The sequence below is a fragment of the Heterodontus francisci genome, chromosome 39 (assembly GCF_036365525.1).
Source record: "Heterodontus francisci isolate sHetFra1 chromosome 39, sHetFra1.hap1, whole genome shotgun sequence".
In the NCBI taxonomy this organism is placed as follows: Eukaryota; Metazoa; Chordata; class Chondrichthyes; order Heterodontiformes; family Heterodontidae; genus Heterodontus; species Heterodontus francisci.
Window position 1 is genome coordinate 31,372,636 of NC_090409.1, and position 20,277 is coordinate 31,392,912.

The 20,277-nt window shown below is 40.0% G+C and overlaps 1 protein-coding gene across 5 annotated transcripts in view; it reads left to right on the forward strand.

The window, feature by feature from the left end:
* Positions 1 to 20,040, forward strand: part of LOC137352704 (nectin-3-like protein) — a 133,978-nt gene extending 113,938 nt beyond the window's left edge. For all 5 annotated transcript variants that reach the window (XR_010969765.1, XR_010969764.1, XR_010969763.1 and 2 more), the window contains 2 exons: positions 18,498 to 18,535; positions 19,344 to 20,040. Coding sequence is in view for 2 of the 5 variants with exons in the window: in XM_068018432.1 (XP_067874533.1) it covers positions 18,498 to 18,535; positions 19,344 to 19,469 (164 nt within the window). In the remaining 3 variants the exon portion in view is untranslated. The remainder of the gene's footprint in view (positions 1 to 18,497; positions 18,536 to 19,343) is intronic.
* Positions 20,041 to 20,277: the final 237 nt, after the last annotated feature.

The following is a 20,277-nucleotide window of genomic DNA, read 5'->3' on the forward strand; positions in this document are numbered from 1 at the left end:
TGTGTTAATTATTTAGAGACATGGATGGAGTGTGTGTTAATCATTTAGATACACGGACGGAGAGTGTGTTAATCATTTAGATACACGGACGGAGAGTGTGTCAATCATTTAGATACACGGACGGAGAGTGTGTCAATCATTTAGATACACGGACGGAGTTTGTGTTAATTATTTAGATACACGGATGGAGTGTGTGTTAATCATTTAGATGCACGGACGGAGTGTGTGTTAAGTATTTAGATACACGGATGGAGTGTGTGTTAATCATTTAGATACACGAATGGAGTGTGTGTTAATCATTTAGATAAACGGATGGAGAGTGTGTTAATCATTTAGATACACGGACGGAGTGTGTGTTAATCATTTAGATACTCGGATGGAGTGTGTGTTAATCATTTAGATGCACGGACGGAGTGTGTGTTAATCATTTAGCTACACGGATGGAGTGTGTGTTAATCATTTAGACACACGGATGGAGTGTGTGTTAATCATTTAGATACACGGATGGAGTGTGTGTTAATCATTTAGATACACGGACGGAGTGTGTGTTAATCATTTAGATACACGGACGGAGTCTGTGTTAATTATTTAGATACACGGATGGAGTGTGTGTTAATCATTTAGACACACGGATGGAGTGTGTGTTAATCATTTAGATACACGGATGGAGTGTGTGTTAATCATTTAGACACACGGATGGAGTGTGTGTTAATCATTTAGATACACGGATGGAGTGTGTGTTAATCATTTAGATACACGGACGGAGTGTGTGTCAATCATTTAGATACACGGATGGAGTGTGTGTTAATCATTTAGATACACGGATGGAGTGTGTGTTAATCATTTAGATACACGGCTGGAGTGTGTGTTAATCATTTAGATACATGGACGGAGTGTGTGTTAATTATTTAGATACACGGACGGAGTGTGTGTTAATCATTTAGATACACGGACGGAGTGTTTGTCAATCATTTAGATACACGGACGGAGTGTGTGTCAATCATTTAGATACACGGATGGAGTGTGTGTTAATCATTTAGATACACGGACGGAGTGTGTGTCAATCATTTAGATACACGGATGGAGTGTGTGTTAATCATTTAGATACATGGACGGAGTGTGTGTTAATCATTTAGATACACGGACGGAGTGTGTGTCAATCATTTAGATACACGGATGGAGTGTGTGTTAATCATTTAGATACATGGACGGAGTGTGTGTCAATCATTTAGATACACGGATGGAGTGTGTGTTAATCATTTAGATACACGGACAGAGTGTGTGTTAATCATTTAGATACACGGATGGAGTGTGTGTTAATCATTTAGATACACGGACAGAGTGTGTGTTAATCATTTAGATACACGGACGGATTGTGTGTTAATCATTTAGATACACGGATGGAGTGTGTGTTAATCATTTAGATACACGGACGGAGTGTGTGTTAATCATTTAGATACACGGACGGATTGTGTGTTAATCATTTAGATACACGGACAGAGTGTGTGTTAATCATTTAGATGCACGGACGGAGTGTGTGTTAATCATTTAGATACATGGACGGAGTGTGTGTCAATCATTTAGATACACGGATGGAGTGTATGTTAATCATTTATATACACGGACAGAGTGTGTGTCAATCATTTAGATACACGGATGGAGTGTGTGTTAATCATTTAGATACACGGGTGGAGTGTGTGTTAATCATTTAGATACACGGATGGAGTGTGTGTTAATCATTTAGATACACGGACGGAGTGTGTGTTAATTATTTAGATACACGGACGGCGTGTGTGTTAATCATTTAGATACACGGACGGAGTGTGTGTTAATCATTTAGATACATGGACGGAGTGTGTGTTAATCATTTAGATACACGGACAGGGTGTGTGTCAATCATTTAGATACACGGACGGAGTGTATGTTAATTATTTAGATACACGGACGGAGTGTGTGTCAATCATTTAGATACACGGACGGAGTGTGTGTTAATCATTTAGATACACGGATGGAGTGTGTGTTAATCATTTAGATACACGGAAGGAGTGTGTGTTAATCATTTAGATACACGGACGGAGTGTGTGTTAATCATTTAGATACACGGACGGAGTGTGTGTCAATCATTTAGATACACGGACGGAGTGTGTGTTAATCATTTAGATACACGGACGGAGTGTGTGTTAATCATTTAGATACACGGACGGAGTGTGTGTTAATCATTTAGATACACGGACGGAGTGTGTGTTAATCATTTAGATACACGGACGGAGTGTGTGTCAATCATTTAGATACACGGACGGAGTGTGTGTTAATCATTTAGATTCACGGACGGAGTGTGTGTCAATCATTTAGATACACGGACGGAGTGTGTGTTAATCATTTAGATACACGAACGGAGTGTGTGTCAATCATTTAGATACATGGATGGAGTGTGTGTTAATCATTTAGATACACGCATGGAGTGTGTGTTAATCATTTAGATACACGGATGGAGTGTGTGTTAATCATTTAGATACAAGGACGGAGTGTGTGTCAATCATTTAGATACACGGATGGAGTGTGTGTTAATCATTTAGATACACGGATGGAGTGTGTGTTAATCATTTAGATACACGGACGGAGTGTGTGTTAATCATTTAGATACACGGATGGAGTGTGTGTTAATCATTTAGATACACGGACGGAGTGTGTGTCAATCATTTAGATACACGGATGGAGTGTGTGTTAATCATTTAGATACACGGATGGAGTGTGTGTTAATCATTTAGATACACGGACGGAGTGTGTGTTAATCATTTAGATACACGGATGGAGTGTGTGTTAATCATTTAGATACACGGACGGAGTGTGTGTCAATCATTTAGATACACGGATGGAGTGTGTGTTAATTATTTAGATACACGGATGGAGTGTGTGATAATCATTTAGATACACGGACGGAGTGTATGTTAATCATTTAGATACACGGACAGAGTGTGTGTCAATCATTTAGATACACGGATGGAGTGTGTGTTAATCATTTAGATACACGGACGAAGTTTGTGTTAATTATTTAGATACACGGACGGAGTGTGTGTTAATCATTTAGATACACGGACAGAGTGTGTGTCAATCATTTAGATACACGGATGGAGTGTGTGTTAATCATTTAGATACACGGATGGAGTGTGTGTTAATCATTTAGATACACGGACAGAGTGTGTGTCAATCATTTAGATACACGGACGGAGTGTGTGTTAATTATTTAGATACACGGATGGAGTGTGTGTCAATCATTTAGATACACGGACGGAGTGTGTGTTAATTATTTAGATACACGGATGGAGTGTGTGTCAATCATTTAGATACACAGACGGAGTGTGTGTTAATCATTTAGATACACGGACGGGGTGTGTGTTAATCATTTAGATACACGGACGGAGTGTGTGTTAATCATTTAGATACATGGACGGAGTGTGTGTTAATCATTTAGATACACGGATGGAGTGTGTGTGAATCATTTAGATACACGGACGGAGTGTGTGTTAATCATTTAGATACACGGACGGAGTGTGTGTTAATCATTTAGATACACGGACGGGGTGTGTGTCAATCATTTAGATACACGGACGGAGTGTATGTTAATTATTTAGATACACGGACGGAGTGTGTGTTAATCATTTAGATACACGGACGGAGTGTGTGTCAATCATTTAGATACACGGACGGAGTGTGTGTCAATCATTTAGATACACGGACGGAGTGTGTGTTAATTATTTAGATACACGGATGGAGTGTGTGTTAATCATTTAGATACACGGACGGAGTGTGTGTCAATCATTTAGATACACGGACGGAGTGTGTGTTAATTATTTAGATACACGGATGGTGTGTGTGTTAATCATTTAGATACACGGACGGAGTGTGTGTTAATCATTTAGATACACGGACGGAGTGTGTGTCAATCATTTAGATACACGGATGGAGTGTGTGTTAATCATTTAGATACACGGACGGAGTGTGTGTTAATCATTTAGATACACGGACGGAGTGTGTGTTAATCATTTAGATACACGGACGGAGTGTGTGTTAATCATTTAGATACACGGACGGAGTGTGTGTTAATCATTTAGATACACGGACGGAGTGTGTGTTAATCATTTAGATACACGGATGGAGTGTGTGTTAAACATTTAGATACACGGACGGAGTGTGTGTTAATCATTTAGATACACGGATGGAGTGTGTGTTAAACATTTAGATACACGGACGGAGTGTGTGTTAATCATTTAGATACACGGACGGAGTGTGTGTCAATCATTTAGATACACGGACGGAGTGTGTGTTAATCATTTAGATACATGGATGGAGTGTGTGTTAATCATTTAGATACACGGACGGAGTGTGTGTTAATGATTTAGATCCACGGACGGAGTGTATGTTAATCATTTAGATACACGGATGGATGGTGTGTTAATCATTTAGATACACGGACGGAGTGTGTGTTAATCATTTAGATACACGGACAGAGTGTGTGTTAATCATTTAGATACATGGACGGAGTGTGTGTTAATCATTTAGATACACGGACGGAGTGTGTGTTAATGATTTAGATCCACGGACGGAGTGTGTGTTAATCATTTAGATACACGGATGGATGGTGTGTTAACTGTTCAGATACACAGACGGAGTGTGTGTTAATCATTTAGATGGACAGACGGAGTGTGTGTTAACTGTTCAGATACACAGACGGAGTGTGTGTTAATCATTTAGATACATGGATGGAGTGTGTGTTAATCATTTAGATACACGGACGGAGTGTGTGTTAATGATTTAGATCCACGGACGGAGTGTATGTTAATCATTTAGATACACGGATGGATGGTGTGTTAACTGTTCAGATACACAGACGGAGTGTGTGTTAATCATTTAGATGGACAGACGGAGTGTGTGTTAACTGTTCAGATACACAGACGGAGTGTGTGTTAATCATTTAGATACATGGATGGAGTGTGTGTTAATCATTTAGATACACGGACGGAGTGTGTGTTAATGATTTAGATCCACGGACGGAGTGTATGTTAATCATTTAGATACACGGATGGATGGTGTGTTAATCATTTAGATACACGGACAGAGTGTGTGTTAATCATTTAGATACACGGACAGAGTGTGTGTTAATCATTTAGATACATGGACGGAGTGTGTGTTAATCATTTAGATACACAGACGGAGTGTGTGTTAATCATTTAGATACATGGATGGATGGTGTGTTAACTGTTTAGATACACAGACGGAGTGTGTGTTAATCATTTAGATACACGGACGGAGTGTGTGTTAATCATTTAGATACACGGACGGAGTGTGTGTTAATCATTTAGATGCACGGATGGAGTGTGTGTTAATCATTTAGATACATGGACGGAGTGTGTGTTAATCATTTAGATACACGGACGGAGTGTGTGTTAATCATTTAGATACACGGACGGAGTGTGTGTTAATCATTTAGATACACGGATGGAGTGTGTGTTAATTATTTAGATACACGGACGGAGTGTGTTAATCATTTAGATACACGGATGGAGTGTGTGTTAATTATTTAGATACACGGATGGAGTGTGTGTTAATCATTTAGATGCACGGACGGAGTGTGTGTTAAGTATTTAGATACACGGATGGAGTGTGTGTTAATCATTTAGATACACGAATGGAGTGTGTGTTAATCATTTAGATAAACGGATGGAGAGTGTGTTAATCATTTAGATACACGGACGGAGTGTGTGTTAATCATTTAGATACTCGGATGGAGTGTGTGTTAATCATTTAGATGCACGGACGGAGTGTGTGTTAATCATTTAGCTACACGGATGGAGTGTGTGTTAATCATTTAGACACACGGATGGAGTGTGTGTTAATCATTTAGATACACGGATGGAGTGTGTGTTAATCATTTAGATACACGGACGGAGTGTGTGTTAATCATTTAGATACACGGACGGAGTCTGTGTTAATTATTTAGATACACGGATGGAGTGTGTGTTAATCATTTAGACACACGGATGGAGTGTGTGTTAATCATTTAGATACACGGATGGAGTGTGTGTTAATCATTTAGACACACGGATGGAGTGTGTGTTAATCATTTAGATACACGGATGGAGTGTGTGTTAATCATTTAGATACACGGACGGAGTGTGTGTCAATCATTTAGATACACGGATGGAGTGTGTGTTAATCATTTAGATACACGGATGGAGTGTGTGTTAATCATTTAGATACACGGCTGGAGTGTGTGTTAATCATTTAGATACATGGACGGAGTGTGTGTTAATTATTTAGATACACGGACGGAGTGTGTGTTAATCATTTAGATACACGGACGGAGTGTTTGTCAATCATTTAGATACACGGACGGAGTGTGTGTCAATCATTTAGATACACGGATGGAGTGTGTGTTAATCATTTAGATACACGGACGGAGTGTGTGTCAATCATTTAGATACACGGATGGAGTGTGTGTTAATCATTTAGATACATGGACGGAGTGTGTGTTAATCATTTAGATACACGGACGGAGTGTGTGTCAATCATTTAGATACACGGATGGAGTGTGTGTTAATCATTTAGATACATGGACGGAGTGTGTGTCAATCATTTAGATACACGGATGGAGTGTGTGTTAATCATTTAGATACACGGACAGAGTGTGTGTTAATCATTTAGATACACGGATGGAGTGTGTGTTAATCATTTAGATACACGGACAGAGTGTGTGTTAATCATTTAGATACACGGACGGATTGTGTGTTAATCATTTAGATACACGGATGGAGTGTGTGTTAATCATTTAGATACACGGACGGAGTGTGTGTTAATCATTTAGATACACGGACGGATTGTGTGTTAATCATTTAGATACACGGACAGAGTGTGTGTTAATCATTTAGATGCACGGACGGAGTGTGTGTTAATCATTTAGATACATGGACGGAGTGTGTGTCAATCATTTAGATACACGGATGGAGTGTATGTTAATCATTTATATACACGGACAGAGTGTGTGTCAATCATTTAGATACACGGATGGAGTGTGTGTTAATCATTTAGATACACGGGTGGAGTGTGTGTTAATCATTTAGATACACGGATGGAGTGTGTGTTAATCATTTAGATACACGGACGGAGTGTGTGTTAATTATTTAGATACACGGACGGCGTGTGTGTTAATCATTTAGATACACGGATGGAGTGTGTGTTAATCATTTAGATACATGGACGGAGTGTGTGTTAATCATTTAGATACACGGACAGGGTGTGTGTCAATCATTTAGATACACGGACGGAGTGTATGTTAATTATTTAGATACACGGACGGAGTGTGTGTCAATCATTTAGATACACGGACGGAGTGTGTGTTAATCATTTAGATACACGGATGGAGTGTGTGTTAATCATTTAGATACGCGGAAGGAGTGTGTGTTAATCATTTAGATACACGGACGGAGTGTGTGTTAATCATTTAGATACACGGACGGAGTGTGTGTCAATCATTTAGATACACGGACGGAGTGTGTGTTAATCATTTAGATACACGGACGGAGTGTGTGTTAATCATTTAGATACACGGACGGAGTGTGTGTTAATCATTTAGATACACGGACGGAGTGTGTGTTAATCATTTAGATACACGGACGGAGTGTGTGTCAATCATTTAGATACACGGACGGAGTGTGTGTTAATCATTTAGATTCACGGACGGAGTGTGTGTCAATCATTTAGATACACGGACGGAGTGTGTGTTAATCATTTAGATACACGAACGGAGTGTGTGTCAATCATTTAGATACATGGATGGAGTGTGTGTTAATCATTTAGATACACGCATGGAGTGTGTGTTAATCATTTAGATACACGGATGGAGTGTGTGTTAATCATTTAGATACAAGGACGGAGTGTGTGTCAATCATTTAGATACACGGATGGAGTGTGTGTTAATCATTTAGATACACGGATGGAGTGTGTGTTAATCATTTAGATACACGGACGGAGTGTGTGTTAATCATTTAGATACACGGATGGAGTGTGTGTTAATCATTTAGATACACGGACGGAGTGTGTGTCAATCATTTAGATACACGGATGGAGTGTGTGTTAATCATTTAGATACACGGATGGAGTGTGTGTTAATCATTTAGATACACGGACGGAGTGTGTGTTAATCATTTAGATACACGGATGGAGTGTGTGTTAATCATTTAGATACACGGACGGAGTGTGTGTCAATCATTTAGATACACGGATGGAGTGTGTGTTAATTATTTAGATACACGGATGGAGTGTGTGATAATCATTTAGATACACGGACGGAGTGTATGTTAATCATTTAGATACACGGACAGAGTGTGTGTCAATCATTTAGATACACGGATGGAGTGTGTGTTAATCATTTAGATACACGGACGAAGTTTGTGTTAATTATTTAGATACACGGACGGAGTGTGTGTTAATCATTTAGATACACGGACAGAGTGTGTGTCAATCATTTAGATACACGGATGGAGTGTGTGTTAATCATTTAGATACACGGATGGAGTGTGTGTTAATCATTTAGATACACGGACAGAGTGTGTGTCAATCATTTAGATACACGGACGGAGTGTGTGTTAATTATTTAGATACACGGATGGAGTGTGTGTCAATCATTTAGATACACGGACGGAGTGTGTGTTAATTATTTAGATACACGGATGGAGTGTGTGTCAATCATTTAGATACACAGACGGAGTGTGTGTTAATCATTTAGATACACGGACGGGGTGTGTGTTAATCATTTAGATACACGGACGGAGTGTGTGTTAATCATTTAGATACATGGACGGAGTGTGTGTTAATCATTTAGATACACGGATGGAGTGTGTGTGAATCATTTAGATACACGGACGGAGTGTGTGTTAATCATTTAGATACACGGACGGAGTGTGTGTTAATCATTTAGATACACGGACGGGGTGTGTGTCAATCATTTAGATACACGGACGGAGTGTATGTTAATTATTTAGATACACGGACGGAGTGTGTGTTAATCATTTAGATACACGGACGGAGTGTGTGTCAATCATTTAGATACACGGACGGAGTGTGTGTCAATCATTTAGATACACGGACGGAGTGTGTGTTAATTATTTAGATACACGGATGGAGTGTGTGTTAATCATTTAGATACACGGACGGAGTGTGTGTCAATCATTTAGATACACGGACGGAGTGTGTGTTAATTATTTAGATACACGGATGGTGTGTGTGTTAATCATTTAGATACACGGACGGAGTGTGTGTTAATCATTTAGATACACGGACGGAGTGTGTGTCAATCATTTAGATACACGGATGGAGTGTGTGTTAATCATTTAGATACACGGACGGAGTGTGTGTTAATCATTTAGATACACGGACGGAGTGTGTGTTAATCATTTAGATACACGGACGGAGTGTGTGTTAATCATTTAGATACACGGACGGAGTGTGTGTTAATCATTTAGATACACGGACGGAGTGTGTGTTAATCATTTAGATACACGGATGGAGTGTGTGTTAAACATTTAGATACACGGACGGAGTGTGTGTTAATCATTTAGATACACGGATGGAGTGTGTGTTAAACATTTAGATACACGGACGGAGTGTGTGTTAATCATTTAGATACACGGACGGAGTGTGTGTCAATCATTTAGATACACGGACGGAGTGTGTGTTAATCATTTAGATACATGGATGGAGTGTGTGTTAATCATTTAGATACACGGACGGAGTGTGTGTTAATGATTTAGATCCACGGACGGAGTGTATGTTAATCATTTAGATACACGGATGGATGGTGTGTTAATCATTTAGATACACGGACGGAGTGTGTGTTAATCATTTAGATACACGGACAGAGTGTGTGTTAATCATTTAGATACATGGACGGAGTGTGTGTTAATCATTTAGATACACGGACGGAGTGTGTGTTAATGATTTAGATCCACGGACGGAGTGTGTGTTAATCATTTAGATACACGGATGGATGGTGTGTTAACTGTTCAGATACACAGACGGAGTGTGTGTTAATCATTTAGATGGACAGACGGAGTGTGTGTTAACTGTTCAGATACACAGACGGAGTGTGTGTTAATCATTTAGATACATGGATGGAGTGTGTGTTAATCATTTAGATACACGGACGGAGTGTGTGTTAATGATTTAGATCCACGGACGGAGTGTATGTTAATCATTTAGATACACGGATGGATGGTGTGTTAACTGTTCAGATACACAGACGGAGTGTGTGTTAATCATTTAGATGGACAGACGGAGTGTGTGTTAACTGTTCAGATACACAGACGGAGTGTGTGTTAATCATTTAGATACATGGATGGAGTGTGTGTTAATCATTTAGATACACGGACGGAGTGTGTGTTAATGATTTAGATCCACGGACGGAGTGTATGTTAATCATTTAGATACACGGATGGATGGTGTGTTAATCATTTAGATACACGGACGGAGTGTGTGTTAATCATTTAGATACACGGACAGAGTGTGTGTTAATCATTTAGATACATGGACGGATTGTGTGTTAATCATTTAGATACACAGACGGAGTGTGTGTTAATCATTTAGATACATGGATGGATGGTGTGTTAACTGTTTAGATACACAGACGGAGTGTGTGTTAATCATTTAGATACACGGACGGAGTGTGTGTTAATCATTTAGATACACGGACGGAGTGTGTGTTAATCATTTAGATGCACGGATGGAGTGTGTGTTAATCATTTAGATACATGGACGGAGTGTGTGTTAATCATTTAGATACACGGACGGAGTGTGTGTTAATCATTTAGATACACGGACGGAGTGTGTGTTAATCATTTAGATACACGGATGGAGTGTGTGTTAATTATTTAGATACACGGACGGAGTGTGTTAATCATTTAGATACACGGATGGAGTGTGTGTTAATTATTTAGATACACGGATGGAGTGTGTGTTAATTATTTAGATACACGGATGGAGTGTGTGTTAATCATTTAGATACACGGACGGAGTGTATGTTAATCATTTAGATACACGGACAGAGTGTGTGTCAATCATTTAGATACACGGATGGAGTGTGTGTTAATCATTTAGATACACGGATGGAGTGTGTGTTAATCATTTAGATACACGGACGGAGTGTGTGTTAATCATTTAGATACACGGACGGAGTGTGTGTTAATCATTTAGATACACGGACGGGGTGTGTGTTAATCATTTAGATACACGGACGGAGTGTGTGTTAATCATTTAGATACACGGACGGAGTGTGTGTTAATCATTTAGATACACGGACGGAGTGTGTGTTAATCATTTAGATACACGGACGGAGTGTGTGTTAATCATTTAGATACACGGATGGAGTGTGTGTTAAACATTTAGATACACGGACGGAGTGTGTGTTAATCATTTAGATACACGGATGGAGTGTGTGTTAAACATTTAGATACACGGACGGAGTGTGTGTTAATCATTTAGATACACGGACGGAGTGTGTGTCAATCATTTAGATACACGGACGGAGTGTGTGTTAATCATTTAGATACATGGATGGAGTGTGTGTTAATCATTTAGATACACGGACGGAGTGTGTGTTAATGATTTAGATCCACGGACGGAGTGTATGTTAATCATTTAGATACACGGATGGATGGTGTGTTAATCATTTAGATACACGGACGGAGTGTGTGTTAATCATTTAGATACACGGACAGAGTGTGTGTTAATCATTTAGATACATGGACGGAGTGTGTGTTAATCATTTAGATACACGGACGGAGTGTGTGTTAATGATTTAGATCCACGGACGGAGTGTGTGTTAATCATTTAGATACACGGACGGAGTGTGTTTTAATCATTTAGATACACGGACGGGGTGTGTGTCAATCATTTAGATACACGGACGGAGTGTATGTTAATTATTTAGATACACGGACGGAGTGTGTTTTAATCATTTAGATACACGGACGGAGTGTGTGTCAATCATTTAGATACACGGACGGAGTGTGTGTCAATCATTTAGATACACGGACGGAGTGTGTGTTAATTATTTAGATACATGGATGGAGTGTGTGTTAATCATTTAGATACACGGACGGAGTGTGTGTTAATCATTTAGATACACGGACGGAGTGTGTGTTAATCATTTAGATACACGGACGGAGTGTGTGTTAATCATTTAGATACACGGACGGAGTGTGTGTTAATCATTTAGATACACGGATGGAGTGTGTGTTAATCATTTAGATACACGGACGGAGTGTGTGTTAATCATTTAGATACACGGATGGAGTGTGTGTTAAACATTTAGATACACGGACGGAGTGTGTGTTAATCATTTAGATACACGGATGGAGTGTGTGTTAAACATTTAGTTACACGGACGGAGTGTGTGTTAATCATTTAGATACACGGACGGAGTGTGTGTCAATCATTTAGATACACGGACGGAGTGTGTGTTAATCATTTAGATACATGGACGCAGTGTGTGTTAATCATTTAGATACACGGACGGAGTGTGTGTTAATGATTTAGATCCACGGACGGAGTGTATGTTAATCATTTAGATACACGGATGGATGGTGTGTTAATCATTTAGATACACGGACGGAGTGTGTGTTAATCATTTAGATACACGGACAGAGTGTGTGTTAATCATTTAGATACATGGACGGAGTGTGTGTTAATCATTTAGATACACGGACGGAGTGTGTGTTAATGATTTAGATCCACGGACGGAGTGTGTGTTAATCATTTAGATACACGGATGGATGGTGTGTTAACTGTTCAGATACACAGACGGAGTGTGTGTTAATCATTTAGATGGACAGACGGAGTGTGTGTTAACTGTTCAGATACACAGACGGAGTGTGTGTTAATCATTTGGATACACGGATGGATGGTGTGTTAACTGTTTGGATACACAGACGGAGTGTGTGTTAATCATTTAGATACATGGATGGATGGTGTGTTAACTGTTTAGATACACAGACGGAGTGTGTGTTAATCATTTAGATACACGGATGGAGTGTGTGTTAATCATTTAGATACACGGACGGAGTGTGTGTTAATCATTTAGATACACGGATGGAGTGTGTGTTAATCATTTAGATACATGGACGGAGTGTGTGTTAATCATTTAGATACACGGACGGAGTGTGTGTTAATCATTTAGATACACGGACGGAGTGTGTGTTAATCATTTAGATACACGGATGGAGTGTGTGTTAATTATTTAGATGCACGGACGGAGTGTGTTAATCATTTAGATACACGGATGGAGTGTGTGTTAATTATTTAGATACACGGATGGAGTGTGTGTTAATTATTTAGATACACAGATGGAGTGTGTGTTAATCATTTAGATGCACGGACGGAGTGTATGTTAATCATTTAGATACACGGACAGAGTGTGTGTCAATCATTTAGATACACGGATGGAGTGTGTGTTAATCATTTAGATACACGGATGGAGTGTGTGTTAATCATTTAGATACACGGACGGAGTGTGTGTTAATCATTTAGATACACGGACGGAGTGTGTGTTAATTATTTAGATACACGGACGGGGTGTGTGTTAATCATTTAGATACACGGACGGAGTGTGTGTTAATCATTTAGATACACGGACGGAGTGTGTGTTAATTATTTAGATACACGGACGGGGTGTGTGTTAATCATTTAGATACACGGACGGAGTGTGTGTTAATCATTTAGATACATGGACGGAGTGTGTGTTAATCATTTAGATACACGGACGGGGTGTGTGTCAATCATTTAGATACACGGACGGAGTGTATGTTAATTATTTAGATACACGGACGGAGTGTGTGTCAATCATTTAGATACACGGACGGAGTGTGTGTTAATCATTTAGATACACGGATGGAGTGTGTGTTAATCATTTAGATACACGGATGGAGTGTGTGTTAATCATTTAGATACACGGACGGAGTGTGTGTTAATCATTTAGATACACGGATGGAGTGTGTGTTAATCATTTAGATACACGGACGGAGTGTGTGTCAATCATTTAGATACACGGACGGAGTGTGTGTTAATCATTTAGATTCACGGACGGAGTGTGTGTCAATCATTTAGATACACGGACGGAGTGTGTGTTAATCATTTAGATACACGGACGGAGTGTATGTCAATCATTTAGATACATGGATGGAGTGTGTGTTAATCATTTAGATACACGGATGGAGTGTGTGTTAATCATTTAGATACACAGATGGAGTGTGTGTTAATCATTTAGATACACGGACGGAGTGTGTGTCAATCATTTAGATACACGGACGGGGTGTATGTCAATCATTTAGATACACGGACGGAGTGTATGTTAATTATTTAGATACACGGACGGAGTGTGTGTCAATCATTTAGATACACGGACGGAGTGTGTGTTAATCATTTAGATACACGGATGGAGTGTGTGTTAATCATTTAGATACAAGGATGGAGTGTGTGTTATTCATTTAGATAAACGGACGGAGTGTGTGTTAATCATTTAGATACACGGATGGAGTGTGTGTTAATCATTTAGATACACGGACGGAGTGTATGTCAATCATTTAGATACATGGATGGAGTGTGTGTTAATCATTTAGATACACGGATGGAGTGTGTGTTAATCATTTAGATACACAGATGGAGTGTGTGTTAATCATTTAGATACACGGACGGAGTGTGTGTCAATCATTTAGATACACGGACGGGGTGTGTGTCAATCATTTAGATACACGGACGGAGTGTATGTTAATTATTTAGATACACGGACGGAGTGTGTGTCAATCATTTAGATACACGGACGGAGTGTGTGTTAATCATTTAGATACACGGATGGAGTGTGTGTTAATCATTTAGATACAAGGATGGAGTGTGTGTTATTCATTTAGATAAACGGACGGAGTGTGTGTTAATCATTTAGATACACGGATGGAGTGTGTGTTAATCATTTAGATACTCGGACGGAGTGTGTGTCAATCATTTAGATACACGGACGGAGTGTGTGTTAATCATTTAGATTCACGGACGGAGTGTGTGTCAATCATTTAGATACACGGACGGAGTGTGTGTTAATCATTTAGATACACGGACGGAGTGTGTGTCAATCATTTCGATACATGGATGGAGTGTGTGTTAATCATTTAGATACACGGATGGAGTGTGTGTTAATCATTTAGATACACGGATGGAGTGTGTGTTAATCATTTAGATACACGGACGGAGTGTGTGTCAATCATTTAGATACACGGATGGAGTGTGTGTTAATCATTTAGATACACGGATGGAGTGTGTGTTAATCATTTAGATACACGGACGGAGTGTGTGTTAATCATTTAGATACACGGATGGAGTGTGTGTTAATCATTTAGATACACGGACGGAGTGTGTGTCAATCATTTAGATACACGGATGGAGTGTGTGTTAATCATTTAGATACACAGACGGAGTGTGTGTTAATCATTTAGATACACGGACGGGGTGTGTGTTAATCATTTAGATACAGGGACGGAGTGTGTGTTAATCATTTAGATACATGGACGGAGTGTGTGTTAATCATTTAGATACACGGATGGAGTGTGTGTCAATCATTTAGATACACGGACGGAGTGTGTGTTAATCATTTAGATACGCGGACGGAGTGTGTGTTAATCATTTAGATACACGGACGGGGTGTGTGTCAATCATTTAGATACACGGACGGAGTGTATGTTAATTATTTAGATACACGGACGGAGTGTGTGTTCATCATTTAGATACACGGACGGAGTGTGTGTCAATCATTTAGATACACGGACGGAGTGTGTGTCAATCATTTAGATACACGGACGGAGTGTGTGTCAATCATTTAGATACACGGACGGAGTGTGTGTCAATTATTTAGATACACGGATGGAGTGTGTGTTAATCATTTAGATACACGGACGGAGTGTGTGTCAATCATTTAGATACACGGACGGAGTGTGTGTTAATCATTTAGATACACGGATGGAGTGTGTGTTCATCATTTAGATACACGGACGGAGTGTGTGTCAATCATTTAGATACACGGACGGAGTGTGTGTTAATTATTTAGATACACGGATGGAGTGTGTGTTAATCATTTAGATACACGGACGGAGTATGTGTTAATCATTTAGATACACGGACAGAGTGTGTCTCAATCATTTAGATACACGGATGGAGTGTGTGTTAATCATTTAGATACACGGATGGAGTGTGTGTTAATCATTTAGATACACGGACAGAGTGTGTGTCAATCATTTAGATACACGGATGGAGTGTGTGTTAATCATTTAGATACACGGACGGACAGTGTGTGTTAATTATTTAGATACTCGGACGGAGTGTGTGTTAATCATTTAGATACACGGATGGAGTGTGTGTCAATCATTTAGATACACGGACGGAGTGTGTGTTAATTATTTAGATACACGGATGGAGTGTGTGTCAATCATTTAGATACACGGACGGAGTGTGTGTTAATCATTTAGATACACGGACGGGGTGTGTGTTAATCATTTAGATACACGGACGGAGTGTGTGTTAATCATTTAGATACATGGATGGAGTGTGTGTTAATCATTTAGATACACGGATGGAGTGTGTGTCAATCATTTAGATACACGGACGGAGTGTGTGTTAATCATTTAGATACGCGGACGGAGTGTGTGTTAATCATTTAGATACACGGACGGGGTGTGTGTCAATCATTTAGATACACGGACGGAGTGTATGTTAATTATTTAGATACACGGACGGAGTGTGTGTTAATCATTTAGATACACGGACGGAGTGTGTGTCAATCATTTAGATACACGGACGGAGTGTGTGTCAATCATTTAGATACACGGACGGAGTGTGTGTTAATTATTTAGATACACGGATGGAGTGTGTGTTAATCATTTAGATACACGGACGGAGTGTGTGTCAATCATTTAGATACACGGACGGAGTGTGTGTTAATTATTTAGATACACGGATGGAGTGTGTGTTAATCATTTAGATACACGGACGGAGTATGTGTCAATCATTTAGATACACGGATGGAGTGTGTGTTAATCATTTCGATACACGGATGGAGTGTGTGTTAATCATTTATATACACGGACGGAGTGTGTGTCAATCATTTAGATACACGGATGGAGTGTGTGTTAATCATTTAGATACACGGATGGAGTGTGTGTTAATCATTTAGATACACGGATGGAGTGTGTGTCAATCATTTAAATACACGGATGGAGTGTGTGTTAATCATTTAGATACAGGGATGGAGTGTGTGTTAATCATTTAGATACACGGACGGAGTGTGTGTTAATCATTTAGATACACGGACGGAGTGTGTGTTAATCATTTAGATACACGGACGGAGTGTGTGTTAATCATTTAGATACACGGACGGAGTGTGTGTTAATCATTTAGATACACGGACGGAGTGTGTGTTAATCATTTAGATACACGGATGGAGTGTGTGTTAATCATTTAGATACACAGACGGAGTGTGTGTTAATCATTTAGATACACGGATGGAGTGTGTGTTAAACATTTAGATACACGGACGGAGTGTGTGTTAATCATTTAGATACACGGATGGAGTGTGTGTTAAACATTTAGATACACGGACGGAGTGTGTGTTAATCATTTAGATACACGGACGGAGTGTGTGTCAATCATTTAGATACACGGACGGAGTGTGTGTTAATCATTTAGATACACGGACGGAGTGTGTGTTAATCATTTAGATACACGGATGGAGTGTGTGTTAATGATTTAGATCCACGGACGGAGTGTATGTTAATCATTTCGATACACGGATGGATGGTGTGTTAATCATTTAGATACACGGACGGAGTGTGTGTTAATCATTTAGATACACGGACAGAGTGTGTGTTAATCATTTAGATACATGGACGGAGTGTGTGTTAATCATTTAGATACACGGACGGAGTGTGTGTTAATGATTTAGATCCACGGACGGAGTGTGTGTTAATCATTTAGATACACGGATGGATGGTGTGTTAACTGTTCAGATACACAGACGGAGTGTGTGTTAATCATTTAGATGGACAGACGGAGTGTGTGTTAACTGTTCAGATACACAGACGGAGTGTGTGTTAATCATTTGGATACACGGATGGATGGTGTGTTAACTGTTCAGATACACAGACGGAGTGTGTGTTAATCATTTAGATACATGGATGGATGGTGTGTTAACTGTTTAGATACACAGACGGAGTGTGTGTTAATCATTTAGATACACGGATGGATGGTGTGTTAACTGTTTAGATACACAGACGGAGTGTGTGTTAGTTATTTAGATACGCAGATGGATGGTGTGCCAATGTGTTGAATTGTAGTCAGAAGGATGCAGTCTCTGGTCTGATGCATTAACCATTACTTATCTCTCTCGTGATCTTCTTTTCCTGGTGGTTTAGTTGTGGAGAACATCCCCGCCAGTGTGGAAATGAATGAGGTACGTGCTTCTAAAATATTTTCATCTGACAGTAAGGTATGACGGAGTCTATTACCAGTTTGAGTGCGGATTAAAACAATAAGCTACTGATGCTGTAATTTGTTAACAAGAGGGACGGCACTTGAAAATTTGAGGGATGAAACTAGCTTTTGGCTTTTGTCATGTTTGATTCTGGCTGATCAGTGGTGCAAGTGTTAAGGATTTTCCATTGAGCTTAGCTGTGTCATTCTTGGCTCAGTCAGCAGCCCCCTCACCTCTAAATCATATGTTTCTGCGGTCAGATTCTCCTCCTGGGCTTGAGCATGAAAGTCAAGGCTGACACTTCAATGTAACACTGAAAGAGTGCTGCACTGTTGGAGGTGCTGTCTTTCAGGTGTGACTTTATACCAGGGTGCAGCCTGTTCTCTCAGGTGGTCACAGTAGATCCCATGGCCTCTATTCTGAAGGAAAGCATCGGATTTGAGTCCAGGACAATGTTTTGCCCGCAATGCATATCGCCATCGCGGGCTATCTGGTTGTTATCGATTTGCTGCCACCTTTATTCCATCGCTACAGTGACCACACTTCCTTGGCTGTACAAAGATGTGGGGTGTCCTATAGCTGTGAATGTAAACACAAGTCTGTCTTTTTTTTCATTTTGCAGAGTTTTGTTTTCAGCTACAAATCCTGTCTGTCTAACGGGACATTGATACTGTCCTTACCTGCAGACGTGTGTATATTATTCATTGAGCAGAGTGTACGTTTGAAAGAAACTCTAGCATCTGTCGATAAGGTAATCACCGTGGTCAAACATGTCTTCCTTCAATAGTGTCACCGGGAGATTGTGTATGCATCGCTGAATTTGCACCAGCAAGAAGTAGGAGCTACCACAAGGAGAACAGAAGTCCAGCTTGACTCAGAAGGCACTATATATGGCGTTGTCAAACAGAACTAGATTTATTCCACATTTTCTTTTTGATATTTTCATCTCTGATGTGTTGCTGAAGCTGAACGCTGACGGTAAAGATAGCCAGATACATTTATACGGGACCCCGCATTGTGGCAGAGTTTAGACCTCGATGAAATTGTTAAGTTTTAACTCTGTTTTTTTCTGCCCCTTCGCTGCTCCTAACTCGAATCTTGCAGCAATGGCATTGGATGCACAGCTTGTATTTTTATCACTCTGTAACAATGAGGCATTATCCCTGTGGACGAAGCTGATCAAAAGGTGACAGGTCTGTGCTGTGAGCCACAGTCTGTGTATGAAGGATCCCTCCCGCAGCAGATGGAGGGGCTCTAAGCCTGTGTCTCTGGACGCTCATGTGATCTGGAATGAGCTTGTTTGCTGAGAATAAAATCATGCAGTCGTGTGAATTTACAGCAGGGAAGGAGGCCATTCGGCCCATCGTGTCTGTGCCGGCCACACAACATTCAGCCTAATCCCACCTTCCAGCACCCGATCTGTAGGTCACGATAGCTCAAGTGAATATCCAAGTACTTTTTAAAAGTGGTGGGTGGGGTGGGGGGGGGGGCGGTGGGTTTCTACCACCATTTTAGGCAGTGAGTTTCAGACCCCCACCTAATTCTGGGTGTCAGCTTTTCTCCTTCACTTCCCCCTGTCCCCTGCTTCCATTACTATAAATATATGCCCACTGTTTATTGATCAAGTCATTATTGTTGCTGTTGCTATCACTGTGCATTGTTGTAAAGTCTTGCTGCCATAATTTGAAATACCAAAGTCCTATATTAAACATTGTGTACCC